This window comes from Melopsittacus undulatus, chromosome 6 (genome assembly GCF_012275295.1).
Source record: "Melopsittacus undulatus isolate bMelUnd1 chromosome 6, bMelUnd1.mat.Z, whole genome shotgun sequence".
NCBI classification, from domain to species: domain Eukaryota; kingdom Metazoa; phylum Chordata; class Aves; order Psittaciformes; family Psittaculidae; genus Melopsittacus; species Melopsittacus undulatus.
Genome location: NC_047532.1, coordinates 27,864,016 through 27,878,805, shown reverse-complemented (window position 1 = coordinate 27,878,805; position 14,790 = coordinate 27,864,016). Strand labels below are relative to the sequence as shown.

Sequence of the window (14,790 nt, the reverse complement as noted above, 5' to 3'; positions counted from 1 at the left end):
TGCATTGGAGGGGAGCGGGTACAGTGGCAAAACCCAGCAAGTTACGGTGCTTCATGGCGATGCTCTTCCCAGAAGGGGGAATCCCGAACACCTGCATCCTCTGGGCTTTCGGAGATGGGAACAGGGGAGGGGAGAGAGGGAAGGGCTCCGCCGGCCGGGACCATGCACCTGCCGCGCTCGGGCCGAGCCGAGCCGAGCCGAGCCGGGCAGACGCTCCGCGGGCAGCCCCGCCCAGGCCCCCCCCCGGTCGGCGGCGGGGCCAGTGGGCGGGGGCCGGGCGGAGCGGGGCTCAGGGCTCTGCTCGGCTCGGCACAGCGCGGCTCCGCTCCTGTCTCCCGCCATGGCATCCAAGTGCCCCAAGTGCGACAAGACCGTGTACTTCGGTGAGCGCATCCCCGGGGTCCGGCCCCATATCCCCCTCCCCGAGCCGGGACGCATTCCCGGGCCCCCCGCGCTGTCCCCGGTCCCCCATCCCGGAGCCGTTGCTCACCCCTGTCCACCCTGCCCCAAACTCCGGTGCGCCCCCGGGTCCCCTGCTCCTTCCCGGCTCCGGGGTGTGTCCCCGGCTCCGCCGCCCCGGCGCGCCCCGGTCCCAGCGCCTTTCCCGGGGAGCACAGCGCCCAGAGACCTGCCCGGCACCAGCCGCTTGTCCCCCCCCGAGCAGAGGCCGCTGCCCCTCTGCTGAGGCCCCCGCCCCTTCCCCGGGCCGCCGTCCCCGGCTGTGCTGGGTGATGCTGCCGGCTCGCCCCGGGGCTGAGGACACGGCGAGGGGGGCGGTGTCAGGGGGGTCCGAGGCACCTTGCCCTGGCTCCTGCCCTGAGGAGATGAAGCAGGGGATGAGAAGCCCGCATGGGTGTGCGCATGGGGTGTGTGCCCGCAGCCTGCTTTGGTGCTGGGGGGCCTCTTGTCTCCTCTAGCTTGGGTCATGGGAGCACCCAGCCCACCTGACATGGATGGGGCTCTGGGTAAGGCGTCCCAGGAGCCGGGGATCATGGTGAGGAGGAGCTGAGGGTGGCAGGTGCAAACAAAACCTTCTCCCCGCCAATTCATTCCCATTCCCTGCGAACCTCGCTCCAGGTGTGCTGTTCAACCCTTCCCATCGCGCCTCTCCCTAGCCCAGTGGGCGAACTAATGAATGGTTTGGGGTTTCTACGGGACTTTTACAAAGGCAGCGTCTGGTCTTAGAGGTCCATCCCGGCATGCCCGGGCGGGGTTTGAACAGCAGTGAGTCCCTAACGGCCCTGCCTGGGGTTGTGGCTGGTCAGGATCTCTGGGAACCAGGGATGGGGTGTCTGCCGTCGGGCGTCCCGGGGTGAGCGCCGCCACCCAGCTTGCAGAAAACGCCGGGGGCAGAGGTGGGAGCAGGTCCCTGCCTTGATCCCCTGCCTCGGTGCTCCCTAGGGAGCCTGCCCCAGCCCACTTCCCTCCGGCGCGGTGGTGCCCAGCAGGAGCCCCCGAAGGAGTGACCTGACTCCCCCGGCCCCGGGGTGGGCATCCCACGCTGCACGGTGGGCTCCGGGTGGCTCTGGGCACGGATCCATCACTTCAGCCCAAGCTGCCTCCTGGGACCTGCTGGCCACAGGGTCCGGCTGCCCTCGCCTGGCACTGCCAGCCTGCACCTCTCCCTGCATGTCTCCCTTTGGTGCTTGGGGGTCCAGCCCCTGCTGCCTCAGGACGTTTGTTTGGTGGAGAAATACCAAAGGGTCCTGATGGTGCCTGAGCATTTGAGGCATTGGTGCTTTCATTCCTTTCCAGCCATCTCCAAGTAAACACAGAGAAATAGGAATTTGCTGTCTTCCTCCGTTAAATAAACCTTTTTGTGTGGGGGTGGGAAGGGCTCGGCCCCTTGGATATCTTTCCTTGTGTGAATCTTTTCCTTTTTAAGCAGAAAATAGCGTGTCCGCCCAGCCAGCTGGGCACTGGCCCTGGGTCAGTCACTGAGGCCGGGCTGTGCCAGGAGGTGAGGCACTAGCAGTGCCTGTGTTTTCTCTCTCCCCATGTGCTGCAGGACTCAGTGATGTGGTGGTGGGGAGAGCAGAGCTGTACCCCACGTCCCCAGCTGTGTGCTGGCTCTCTTCCTGGGTGGGTTTCTATAGATGTAGTGGTCCATGTTCAGGTCTGTGCTGCTCCTTGGCTTCTGTGTTCCCGCACCCCCCACCCTGGGGCACTTTGCCTTGTGAGTAGAGGAGAGGCAGGTTCCCAGCAGTGGGGTAGCTGCAGCCCCCATCACACATCTCCCCACAGGGACTGCGTGGTCCTCACTGCCCCTGAGAGAGACCAGGGGATGAGTAGGAATGGGTCCAAGCCAGAAACTTCTCTGTGCTTGGAGCTGAGATAGGCTGGAGCTTGTCCTTGCTGACGTCTTGAGCTTTCCTGCCCAGGCTCTGTCAGATAAACACGGGTCCGTTTATTTAATGCATAGAAACTGTGTGCAACCTCTGAGCTGTCTTTCCGGGACACAGCTCCTGGGTTTCCTCCTGACAGGCCGCATGGTTCGGTGGGAAGGGCAATGGGAGCACTGCGCCTGGGGTTTGGAAGCGCTTGTGAATTCCTTGGCTGGCCCGAAGCTTAGCAAGGAGGTGATTCATAAAGCCCCGCTTGTTCGGGAGCGCTCCTCGCCTGTGCTGAATGAACGCTGGCAACTCCGAACTTCTCAAATGCCTGGGATTGCAGCCGTGGGTCATGTGTGAGAAATGTCACCACGTCCCGTTCCCGGCCCTGTGCAGCGTTTGACCAACACCAACCGTCCTGGGTACCGATGGAAAACTCATTTCCAGCCTGCCTGTTGCTGCATGATCCCTGGAAAAATCCAGCGGGCTCCTCCCTGCGCGGTGGGGAGGATGTGGGCGTTTCCTGAGCTACAGAATGAGCTTTTTTGCTTTAAAAAGCGCAGGGAAATATAAAAATAGTTTGCTGGCTTTTTCTCTATTTTTTGAAGGCAGGCCGAGGTCCGTGACATTGTTTCCAGGAGCGGCTGGGGCTAAGTTCCCTGCTCTGGGGACGTTGAAAGGATGCAGTGAATGTTTAACCGGCGGAGAAGCGCTGCCAGGGGCTGCGGGGCCGGTTCCCATCCCGCGCTGGCAGGTGGCGGCGCGTTGGGTTTGGGTTATCTCTTGTGGCAGGAAGTGCCGGAGGGGCCGGAGTCTCCTGAAACCAAACAGCCGCACGTTTCCTCAGCTCCTTTTTGCACCGTGAGCCTTAAATGAGTTTTGCAGGGTCACCGGGAGCCCTGGCCAAGCCTTTCCGCCACCCCTCCTCTCTTCCCAGGGAACTGCGGGGGATCGTGGCGGCGGGGGGTTTCCTGTTTTCGCATCCCATCTCGAGGATGCAGCGAGCACACGTGCAGCGGGGCCTGCCAGCGAGCGGCTTGCAGAGAGCTCCCTGCACATGCTGGGGTGTCTGGGGGGTGGCAGGAGGGGCTTCACTGTTTGTTTTGGGAAGAGGTATCCCAATAACACGTGGGGATCACCCAGTAGCTCTAGGGGGTGTCTGCAGCTGGAGCAGCAAAGCTCTTTGGGGACAGTTTGCAATGGAGTGCTGAAGGGGCAGCAAGGACATGGACACATCCAGCTGGGAAGCAAGGAGGGTCCAAGCTTAGCGTGCTCTGGACCCCGCTGTCACACTGATGTCCTGAGCGTGCTGGAGGAGAGGGATGCAGCAGCACCCAGGGTGCTGCGGGGTGTGAGTGCTCTCCCTACAGAGCTCTGCCCTGGCAGGTCAGTCCTGCAGAAATTCAAGCTGCAGAAGCCACTCTGCAATTAATAAGTAACTGCTGCCCTTGCCTCCGGGCACTGCCTGTTGGGAGACCGTGGCCGGGCAGAGAGGCAGGAGGGGCTTTATTCCTATTACAGCCATCCCTAACAAAGGAAGCAGCTCTTCAAACGCAGGCATAGCATTCAGCACGTCAGTGTCGGCGCGGCCCCTGGCTTGCCAGCACAAAGGCTGGCCGGGCTCCCTAGGTAACTGCCTGCTCCCGTATCTCTGGGCTGCTGCTCTTTGGAGTGTGTATGGACCTAGCAGAACGATAACTAAAGATGCATCAGTTCCCTGCTTCCCACACCGGGCCCTGCCGGGGAGGGGCTGCCTCTGTGGGAAGCTGTAGGATGGGCTGATTAGCATTAGCTTCTCCCTCAGGAAAATAGAGCTATAGAAAATTACCTGTGGGAGGACGGGATGGGATGGGGTGAGTTCTCAGCCCCCTTGCTCTCACGCACCCTCAGCTTTGCTGGAGCTGCTGATGCTCCTGCACAGTGTGGTGCTGGCATCTCGTGTGCATGTTGATGGGCACATTCCTGCCTTGCAGGTAGCTGGATCTTGTCTGCTGTGGGACACAGGGATCCATGGAGATGTGCTTGCAAGGGTTGTACCAGGGGTTTGTGCTGGCCAGCTGGATAACCTGCTCTCCCCATGCCTGTGGGGAGCAGTGCTGCTTCTGGGGCTAGATGGGGCAGAGGCTTGGGACTGGCAGGTGGCTCTCTGCAAGCCTGGCTGGTCCTCAGTGACCTTTGTGTCTGGTTTATGGAGATCTGTACCCACATTTCAGGTCTTGGGCAGAGCTCCTTGTGTCCCTGTCCTCCCTCACTGTCCCTGGCAAGAGCACAGAGATGGGGAGAGGTGGGGTGATGGGATTGGAAAGGAAACACAAGGAAAGGCAGAGCAGAAATGCACAAGTGACAGGTAATGGAAAATCTGTCACTGAAATGTGGCAATCAAATATGAGCCTGGAGCATGTGCTGTGGTGCCACTTGTGGCTGTGAAAGGGTGGTGGTGCCCATTGCTCTAGTCAGTGTGCTGGGTGGCCCTAAAGCAGTCAGGGAGGTGATGGTGTGGACAGGTCCTGGTATGCAGAGGGGAGGGCTCCCTCAGCAGCCTGTCATGCACTTGTTGTGGGGAGTGCCATGCTGTGGTCCCCAGGGAGGTCCTGAGCATCCTCTCCTGATGCTGTCTCTGTTCACAGTGTGTTGCCCAAAGCCCTGGGCCTACCCTGCTTGGGTCTGGTTGTGCCCTGCAGCTGTGGGGAGCCATCAGGGTGGGGAGATGAGGAGCCATGGAACTGGAGGGGCACTTAGACAGGCATGGCTGCTGCAGCACAGTCCTGCTCTTGCTGACATGGGCCAGGAAACTGTGATCCTCCTGACAACGCTGCGGGCCAAAGATGGTATCTCAGCATGCAGGAGGGGCACCCTGTTCTGGACCAGCGATTACACAGGGAGGGGTTTTACTTGTGTGCAGCCCATGCCCTGGCTCTCTCCTGGCTGCTCTGCTCCTCACCATGCAGGTGAGAGGAGGGCTGCAAGCTGCCTCGATTCCTGCTGCTGGCCAGGGGCCGTGCTTGCAATGCCTCACAGCAGGGAAGCAGCAGATTTCTGGGGCTCAGCCACTGAACCCAGTGCCTGGCAAGAAACGCCACCGATCCTCTCCCAGCACAGCCACGGTCAAGCTGCCAGGCCTCAGAGCTGATGAGATGCATCCCATGTGGATGCTACTTGCTGAAGTACAGCAATCCTGTGGAAAATGGAGCGGGACTTGCTGGAGGTGGTGGCCCTGTGAGTGAGAGCAGGAGGTTGGAGGCCTGTGGCCAAGAAAGTGCCTGCAGTAGGTGAGGTTCTGTTGGCAGAGAGGCAGGGAGCGGTGGGTGGATGGGAGCCGTGCCATGCATTAGGGCTGCAGCTGGAAATCAAACTCCTCTTGCTCATGCCTGAGAGGTTCAGCTATGTGAGGGTTTGGGTCCTGGGGAAGACCTCACCTCTCCGCTCAGCTGGAAGCAAGGCCCTGGGAAACAGGACCCCCTGACTGGCATATTCCTTGTCCCTGCTTTTCCTGCCCCGGCTGTGCTTCTTGGTGAGGCTGTACTGAGCTGGCTTTGTTGCACACTTGGAGGGAGCCCAGCAAGCGAGCGGCTCGGGGCCGGAGGGCTTGCCTCGCCTTGCTGTCGGGGAGCTAAATATATACATCTTGGCCAAAATCTCAGTGTGGTGTAACCGTCAGCACTGGCTGTGTGATGAGGAGAGGAGCTGCCTGGCTGTGCCTGGGGAGGGCAGGAGGGATGGTGTGGGGGATGTGGGAAGGCAGCACAGACCCTTTGCAGGGGACCAGCAAGGCACTGTGGATGATGGTACCACTGGACATGGCATGGCAGGAGATTCTCAACCCATCCGTCTGTCTTTTCCATCTCCCAGCCACACTGCCGGCTGCCTGAGCTTCTCGGCTTTGTTTCCAGCCATTTACCAGGCTCCTTTCCCTGTGCTCATCTCTCTTACTCATTCCTTTGTGCCTGTGATTGCTCTGAAGTGCATCTGCGGCCAGTCTGACAGCATCTCTTGTCCTCTAGGGGTGCCTGTCGCTGGGTCTCTGTGGGGATTTGGCATCTTTATCTCCAGATTTGGTTTCTTTAGTCCTTCCCCACATCCTTCCAGGGCTGCGGTGAAATACATGGGGCACAGCCCAGCCCTTTGCAGAGACGCGGCTGCAACTACGCTTGCTTTTGCTGAATAAGCCTGTGGCTGGAAGCAGCGCTTACGTCAGGCTGTGGAAATACCTGTGCAAGGGCCTGGGGCTGGGGGGAGGGATGCTCCCTTCCAAGCCTGGAAAGATGTACCCACCTCTGGCCCACGCCAGCTGCCTTGCCCAAGCACGGTGGGTAATTGACATGAGCCACATTGTCTCTGGGGTGCGGCTGCTGCAGAGCTGGGGAGCAGACAGCCTCGACAACCCCTTTGGGCACTTTCCTGCTCTGCTCTCTCATCTTACCTGGCGCTGGTGGTGTCCCTTTTTGGCGTGGGCTGCACCCCCTGCAAGGTGCAAATCCACCCCATGGCTATGTCCTTCAGCTGCCTGTGTACCCGGCTGTGCCTCCACCTCTCCTCCATGGGGTCATTTCCCCTGAGGGGAGGTTTATCATTGTGGTGCACAGTGACACAGGTAACCCAGGGCAGGCCAACCCTGAGTTGTGCAAGTCTGGCAGAAGCCAAATTCCTGCAGCTGAGCACTCTGCCTTGTGCTGGGGGTGCTGCACGTCTGGTTTAAATTTGGCGGCCTTGAGGGGAGCACCTTGCTGTGGGCTGAGTGTGTAGGTGCGGGATGCAGCAAGCGGGGCAGGATGTGCCTGTGCTCAGTGTGATGCTGAGTCTGTCCCTTCTTGGCAAGTCTTAGCACAGTGAGGCATGGTGTCCAGTGGCAGAGGCTGGGTGCAGTGTGACATCCGGCCAGGCAAAGCTTGCTCTGCAGCCCCCTGCCATCCTGTGCTCCCTGTGCAGAGCTGGATGGAGCCCAGGTGCTGCTTCACCCCAGGCTGCAGTGCTGATGGTGGGGTGATCCCCTGGGGTATGCAGGTGTAGAGCAGGGCTCCCCCAGCAGCCTCCCGGGGGTCTCTGCTGCAGTGGGAGGATGTCCAGAGATGTCTCCTCTGGAGCTGATGCAGCCATGGAGCAGATGTGGCCGGTGACAGGAAGTCTGGGCGCTGGTGCTTTCTCTTCGCAGTGATTTATGGGGCAGCGCGGCCACGGGCAGGACGTCACTGCCCTGGAAATGGGCTGAGGTGGCTCCAAGCTGCTTCCTCTGCTTAGCGCGAACAATGCTGCCTGGAAAGGCCTCCCGGCTGTGCCGGCCCCAGCTCGTCCCCAGGGAGCCCTTGTTTGCAGACTGAGGTTGCCTGAGCAGCCTCTGCATGGCATTTCCACCCGCGGGCAAGGGGCAGCCCAAATCACGGGTTGCCCCTGTGCCCCCAGAGCAGGATGATGCACAGGCCACCTCCTCCCTTCTGCTCTGTCCTGTCAGGGGCTGCTCTGTGTGGCCTTGGCTAGGGTGTGTGTATGTGTGTGTACGCTGTCAGGGAGCAGCAGGGATTTACAGCTGCCTGAATTATTATGGGGGGGTGGAAACAGGATGGGGACTTCATCGCGCGGGGGCAGGAGGAGATAGTGTGGGCTGTGGCCAGCTGTAATTGCAATGGCCTCTGGAAAACATCCGCCAGGAGTTTCCTCCTTGCTTTGTACCCGGGACCATGGCATTGCTGGGCCAAGGTGCTGGGGGGAGCTGGGGGTGATGCAGCCAAGGCACAGCCTGGCTGTGCATCCGCTGTGACAAAGCCGAGAGCTCTCTTTCCGCAAGCCCCTGCCTCGGCTTTCAGTCCATCACGCTCTGTTTCCCTCCCTGGTTGGGTATTCTCTCCATCTGCTTGCTTGGGGATGCTCATGGGGCTCCCCCCTGCACCCCAGTGCAATGGCTTCAGCTCTGCCCCCTTACTCTGCCCTCATTTGTCACCGGCCACCGTGCTTTGTGCTGGGGTTTATTTTGTGGGTGGTGAGGGCAGTTGTTTCAGCTTATCTTGGCCCTGTGGCATGCCCCGGACGCAGCTGTTTGCCTTGAGAGGAGGGTGGCTCTGGAAGCCAGGACCTGTCCTCAGCAAGCTCTTGACCCCCATCTTGACCTGCTGCAAACAGGTGACATTTGCTTTTGTGAGAAGAAGGGCTGGGAACCCTACCATCGCGGAGGAGGTCTTGTGGAGTAGGGCCAGCTCTGGTTGCACTTTTATTTGCTTGTTAAATATTTTATTTGGCCCTTCTGATTTAGTTTTACGGTGGCTTTAACAGAATCATGCTGTTTTCCAGCTGTCTTTGCACATGTATGTGGGAGAGGAAGAGGGAATGGGAATCAGTGGGGGGCACGGGGCGACAGCCACCCTCCCAGGAGCTGAGAGGGGACAGCAGGAGGCCAGCAATGCAGGATGAGGACCTGCAGCCTGTGCTACCTCCCAGGTGCTGCTGGAGACATACAGCTCGGGGCTGGCCCGAGGAGGTGCATTTGTGTAACCGGTGTCAAAGCAGTTTCCTTCCATGAATTTTCCCACTGGTGTTTTGAAACTGTTTTTGATGCAGGCAGTGAGTTGCTCTGCAGGTTCATGGCATTCTGGGGCAATGCAGGGATGGTGCCTGTGCACCCGTCTGCACATCTTGCCTGCTCCTGGGCTGAGCTGGGGAGCACCCGCACACCCAGAGACAGGTGTGTTCTGGGGCCAAACATCCGTCCTTGGTGGCACTGGAGGCTGTCTGCAGTCCCTTCCTCCTGGCTGGATGCAGGCCTGGGAGCAGCACCGGGGGCAGCTCTGGCTGAGGGCTGGAACTGGGGGAAGGCTGCTTGGGGAGCCCAAGAGGCTGGGTGTGTGTGTGGAGGCATGACTAAATGGGTGGGGTGGGCATGGTAACACTAAATATTTGAATGGGAGCAGGGTCAGCCTGGGTAACGTGGTGAGTAAAAATAGATGTAGGGAGTAGAAAGGAAAACGCTACTGTTGCTGGATTGGTGCGTGGGAAAGAGCATCTGTGCAATGGCAGAACCGGTGCAGGGGGGAGGCAGAGGTCTGGGGGGGTCCCATGCCCATGGCCTGAACAGTGCAGCCCCTGCAGCGTGGGTGATGCAGCTCCCCTCGAGCACAGCCTCCCGTGGTACCCAGAGCTTGGTTTCCCCAGGGGCTTCAGCAGCAGCTGGGCAGTTGCTCACCACTCTCTTGTGTTCCCTGCAGCTGAGAAGGTGTCCTCCTTGGGCAAGGACTGGCACAAGTTCTGCCTGAAGTGTGAGCGCTGCAACAAGACCCTGACCCCAGGCGGGCACGCTGAGGTAAGAGCTGATGGGGTGGATGGGGGGGGGAGCTGTGCTGCCATGCAGGGTGGCCTGGTGGGCTCTCCAGCACCCCAGGGATGGAGAGTCCCAGGAATGTGGCAGGGGCAGGCACCCGGTGCCATGCAGATGGGTTGTCCCTGCAGGACACAAGTCCAGGAGCACACACTGTGGCTTCAAGTGCTGCTGCTGCTGTGACACGTGGTGCTGGAGTTCTTGTGCACAGTCCTGGGCAAGCCACAGAGTGGTGCTGGCACCACGTGTTGTGGCCCAGCTGTGCCACCCTGGTGTGGGCTCACAGGCAGGCTGTGGCAGGGCATGCATGCCCTGGCAAGCACTTGAAGCTGCTCTGTGTACCAGGAAAGCTTGTTTGTGCATCGTGCTGACTTCAGTCATGCAGGAAGTAAGAGCTCGCACCAGAGTGTGGTTAAAAACACCAAAAATCAGGGATGCGATGGTTGCTGTGATGGTGCAAGCTCAGCACTGGTGCCCCAGGGCTTGTGCTGGAGTGCGATACCATCGCGGCTGCTCAGCGCTCAGGGTCATGAGGGTGCCATGCCGGTGGTGGCAGATGCTTGGGCCTGGGAGCAACTGTGTTTTTGTTGTGTGATGCCCCAGCGTGACACGCGGTGCCCTGGGTTTAGCGCAGTGCCTGTCGTGCCAGCCTGTCACCAGCTCTTTAGCAGGGTTTTAGCACGTGGCACAGCTGGGAGCAGGTGGCAGGGACAGCAGCAGCTCTAGGGGAGTGGGCCCATCCTGCGGGAAGGATGATGGGGCTGCACGGGTGGCTCTGTGCTTCGGGCTGGGTTAACCCGGGGGATTTGCTGTTTCTCCATATAAGGCCAGATTCTGCTCCCATGGGGATGGTAGCCAAGTCCCCACCAACTGTGTTGGAAGCAGGATTTGGCCCTTCCCTGCTTTTTCTCCCTCCTTTCAAGCCAGTGTGTCCGGCTGGGTTGGAAAGGTGTCGCGGGGAGACCAGCTAAATGTTTACCTCCCCCCAGCATGGTAACGCAGCAAGCACACTGATGTTTATGCCTGGCATTGTTTTACAGCTGCCTGTTGCCAGCCCACTGCCTGCCCGCTCCCCAGCCTTGCCCTGCCTGCGCTTAGCCCTTGCCTTTGGTGTGGCACTGCTTGGGGAGACAAGGAAAGGGACGTGGCTTCTGCTCACCTACTGCCCTGCCGCTTTGCGCAAGGCATCCCTGCCTGCAGCAGAGGAGATGGAGGGCAGGAGCACATGGCAGGAAGCAGGGCTGAGATGCTGAATGGAGCCTAGCAGGCAATGGGGTAGGCTCTTGCCTGGGTCCCAGTGGCTTTTCCACACTGGGCAGTGTGTGTGGTAGCCCTACTGGCCCCCTGCCCTAGCTACAAAGGTTCTTTCTTTTCTCTTGGACTCGGTTCCTGTTGGCCCCTGAGGAATGTCTACAGGGAGCTCTGGGGCTTATCGCCTGCTTCATGCCTTCCTGTGATAAATCGCCCCCAGCTGATAGTGGGGCTGATAGTGGCTGGGCCGGGATCAGTGCCTGCATGGGGCCTCTGATCTCAGACCAAGGCATGGGGGAGGAAGATTTTGGTGATAGCCGTGGTGCTCTGTGTGCCTAATAACGGCCTGGGTGTGCACAGGATGCTTAACTGGCAAAGTGATACCTTACTGAGTGGCACACGGCCAGGTTGGGGCTTGGAGATGCCTCTCAGCTAAAGTGGCACAGGATGCTGGTGCTCCAGCCCCGCTGTATGGCATGTGCAGAACAGCTGAAGTGATGCAGGCAGAATCCTTGAGTGCTCAGGCTGGGTTAGCCTGTCACTGGCAGACCTGCAGGCTGGGTGCATTTTGGGGTGTAGGCATGGCCATGGTGGTCTCTGAACACCAGTGGGGATGGAAGTGATCCCAAGAGAACCACGGTCACCACTCAGCACTCTAACACTACCCTCTCTCTCCCCAGCATGATGGGAAGCCCTTCTGCCACAAGCCCTGCTATGCCACACTGTTTGGCCCCAAAGGTAGGTCTGTGCTCTCCCCATGTGGCTGTGCCCAGGGCCGCAGGAGGGGCCAGGTCCCCTCATCCCTGCTGGTGGGGAGCTGTGCCCTGAAAATACCCCTGGAGCCAGGCTGGCATGGGCTGAGCATCAAGCCAGCACTTGCAGTTCCAGCCCTGTTATTCCCTTGGGCGGAGAGAGGGCGGCTTGAGGGAGGGATCCATCCTGACAGCTGCCCCTTTTTTTATATTTATAAGCCAAAATCTGGTTCAAACAGAAGGTGGAGTTGCTCTCCCATCCCAGAAGTACCTGGAGAAAGCCAGGCCAGGCCAAAGCAGGCTGGGTCTGACATGCAGCGGTGTTTGCAGTGATCCTGTGGCTCAGTGGTGCTTGGGGAGGTGGGACAGAGGGCTAGAGGGAGGATGGAGACTCCAAGTGCTCCCAGACCACAGCAGCCTCTCTCTGCCCCTCTGCAGGGGTGAACATTGGTGGTGCTGGGTCCTACATCTATGAGAAGCCGCAGATCGAGGGGCAGACTGCGCCGGGACCCATCGAGCACCCAGTGAAGGTGGAGGAGAGGAAGGTGAATGCTGCACCTCCCAAGGGACCCAGCAAAGGTGAGGGGCAGGCAGGACGGGCAGTGTTGGTGTTCAGTGTTTGCTGATGCTGTGGGGGTCCTCTGCACCCATGTGCCCTGGCTGAGATGTCCCTCCACTTCCCATGCCCATGCTCTGTCTCCTTCCAGCTTCCAGTGTCACCACTTTCACTGGGGAGCCCAACATGTGCCCACGCTGCGGCAAGAGAGTCTACTTTGGTAAGGTGGCGAGCGGGCAGCGGGTACATGCCCCAGGGTGGCATGGTCCCATGGTGCTGGGGCTGGGAGGAAGTTTTGCCTCAGAGATGGGGCTGGGGGCACAGGGGGATGTACCCGAGGAGCCTGCAGGAATGGGTCCTCCAATGGAGGAGCTCCTAGATGCAGGGCTTCATCTGCACCATGTCCCCTGCACTCCCAGGTGGGTGGTGTGGTCTTAGTAGCCACCCTCTGTCACCTGCAGGGCAGCAGAGGGGTGGGAGAAATGTGGGAGGCTGGAGTGCACAGGGCTGTCTCAGGATTCCCTATGCAGAGGTGCTGTCCCTGCGGGGCGTGTTTCCCTTCAGCATGTGTGCACATGGAGCGTGACCCTCTCTCCTTGTCCCCACTGTAGCTGAGAAGGTGACTTCCCTGGGGAAGGACTGGCACCGTCCCTGCCTACGCTGTGAGCGCTGCAGCAAGACCCTGACCCCAGGGGGCCATGCCGAGGTAAGGGTGCCCTGGCCCTGAGAGCTTGGGCAGCGTGCGTGGGGGATGCCATGGGGCATGGTTGAGCTGAGCTGTGCTGATGGAACAGCCCCTGCCTTTGCAAGAGGGCAGGGCATGGCTGGCAGAAGCAGCCCCTGCAGCCTGGGGGGGTGTGGGATGTGAGGATGTTAGGGGTGCTGGAGGACAAGCCAGGACAACATGTCCTGGGGACTGGCCTTTCCCTGGCCCCCCACCCCAGATGACATGCTCCTCTCTCTGCCTTGCACAGCATGATGGACAGCCGTACTGCCACAAGCCCTGCTACGGGATCCTCTTTGGGCCAAAGGGTGAGTGCCTGGGGACATGTGGGATAGGGACCTTGCTGCTCCTGTGCAGAGGGGATGTCTCCTTGGAGCGTGCCACCCTTCTGTTCAGGTCCTCAAACTCCTGCATCTCCCCCTGTGCAGGTGTGAACACCGGCGGTGTGGGAAGCTACATCTACGACAAAGACCCCGAGGCGAAGAACCAGCCCTAGACAGCGTCCCCCTGCCCACTGCCTGCTCTGTGCCCCTGTACTAACCTCCTGCTCGCAGCCGGAGCAGACCCTCTCCAGGCTGGCCACAGAGCTGTGCTCTCTGCTGTCTCTACTCGGGGCAGGACAGCCCTGCCCCCTGGGTTATATATCATAGTCTCTAATATAAGCTTCAGTGTTTAAAGGTAGAAGGTATCTCTGATGGGTCCCAATGCGCTCTGCCTTCCTCAGCCTTCCCACCAGTCCCTGAGTGCAGGAGGCAGTGAGGGTGTGTGGGAATGTCACCATGTGCAGGGGATGGTGGGTGGCACCTGAAGGGCTGAGAGTGGGAGAAGGTTGTGGCTGAAGTCCCACCATGGGAGGGTGATAGAGCAGGGAAGGTGTCCTGCAGCACTTGGGAAAGTTGGTGGTCAGGGCACCCAGTCCTGTTCCTTGCCAGCCGCTGGGGAAATGCATGTCGCTGAGGGCTCTGGTCCATCTGGCAGTGCTGCCCTTCTCCTGGCACCTCCCAGGCTCCAGGCCCTGGTTCTCACTCTTTCTAGTGCCTGTCAGCAACCCCAGCTGCCACTGGGGTTGCAGGGTCTGGCACCTCCCTGCATCCCTATCCCTGCACCCCCAGGGCATCCCTGTACGTCCACCCAGGCAGGTGCCCAACCTGCCCTGCCAGTTAGTTTGGGCTGGTGGCTCCCAGCCTGGTCCCATGCTGGGGGAGAGCCCATGCTGGAGGAGCACCTGGTGGCTGCAGCCCTGGGGCAGTGGGTTGCTCCCCACCTTCGGCGGGCAAAGCGCATTGGGCTGGCGGCTTGGCAACGAGATTCCTGCCTGCTCCACAGAGCTGGAGTTTTCTCATTGTTGTTGTTTATTTATAAAGTTGTAACTGTGCCCCTTGCTTTGGAGAATGACACGTGCCCCCTATCTCACCCGTCCCCCCTGTGCACACCCAGCCCCACTGCTGCCCAGGAGGCTGGGGAGGGGGCTGGTGCAGGGAACCCACCAGGGCATGAGCCCTGGGGTGCCAGCACCCTGCTCTCTCCAGCCTCCCTGTGCTGCCACGGGGCTGACTTTTGTTATTTGCTGACAATAAAGGTTTTGAGAGATGTGTTGTGTGGCTCAGCTCTGGGTGGAGGTGGGGAAGCTGTGTGTGCCATGCAGCAGCCTTAGCCCCAGCTGACCGCAAGCTGCCCAGGCCAGACTGCTGTTGGTGCAGCACAGCCCATGGCTGCTCTCTGGGCTGTGGGCAGGATGGGCTTGTAGGAGGCTGTGCTGGCCCTGTGGCTGGGATGGGATCCTTCCTGGATTTGCAGGGTGGAAAACTAATGGAGAGATGTGATGTAGCAGGTGACACTGTTTCCCCAGACCAGGTTTGCTGAGCAGGCACAGTGCC

General features: G+C 60.1%; 1 protein-coding gene across 2 annotated transcripts; it reads left to right on the top strand.

Moving 5' to 3' along the window:
• Nucleotides 1-212: 212 nt before the first annotated feature.
• LOC101873238 (cysteine-rich protein 2) lies at nucleotides 213-14,505 on the top strand. Of its 2 annotated transcripts, XM_034064067.1 has the most exons (8): nucleotides 213-383; nucleotides 9,521-9,615; nucleotides 11,562-11,619; nucleotides 12,072-12,212; nucleotides 12,341-12,409; nucleotides 12,801-12,895; nucleotides 13,164-13,221; nucleotides 13,342-14,505. In XM_034064067.1, exons 1-8 carry the CDS (start codon nucleotides 341-343, stop codon nucleotides 13,407-13,409), a joined length of 627 nt encoding a protein of 208 aa, XP_033919958.1. In that variant the 5' UTR covers nucleotides 213-340; the 3' UTR covers nucleotides 13,410-14,505. The 2 variants fall into 2 exon arrangements, with proteins under 2 accessions (XP_033919958.1, XP_033919957.1); XM_034064066.1 differs by having other exon boundaries at nucleotides 13,164-14,505.
• The last annotated feature ends 285 nt before the right edge of the window (nucleotides 14,506-14,790 follow it).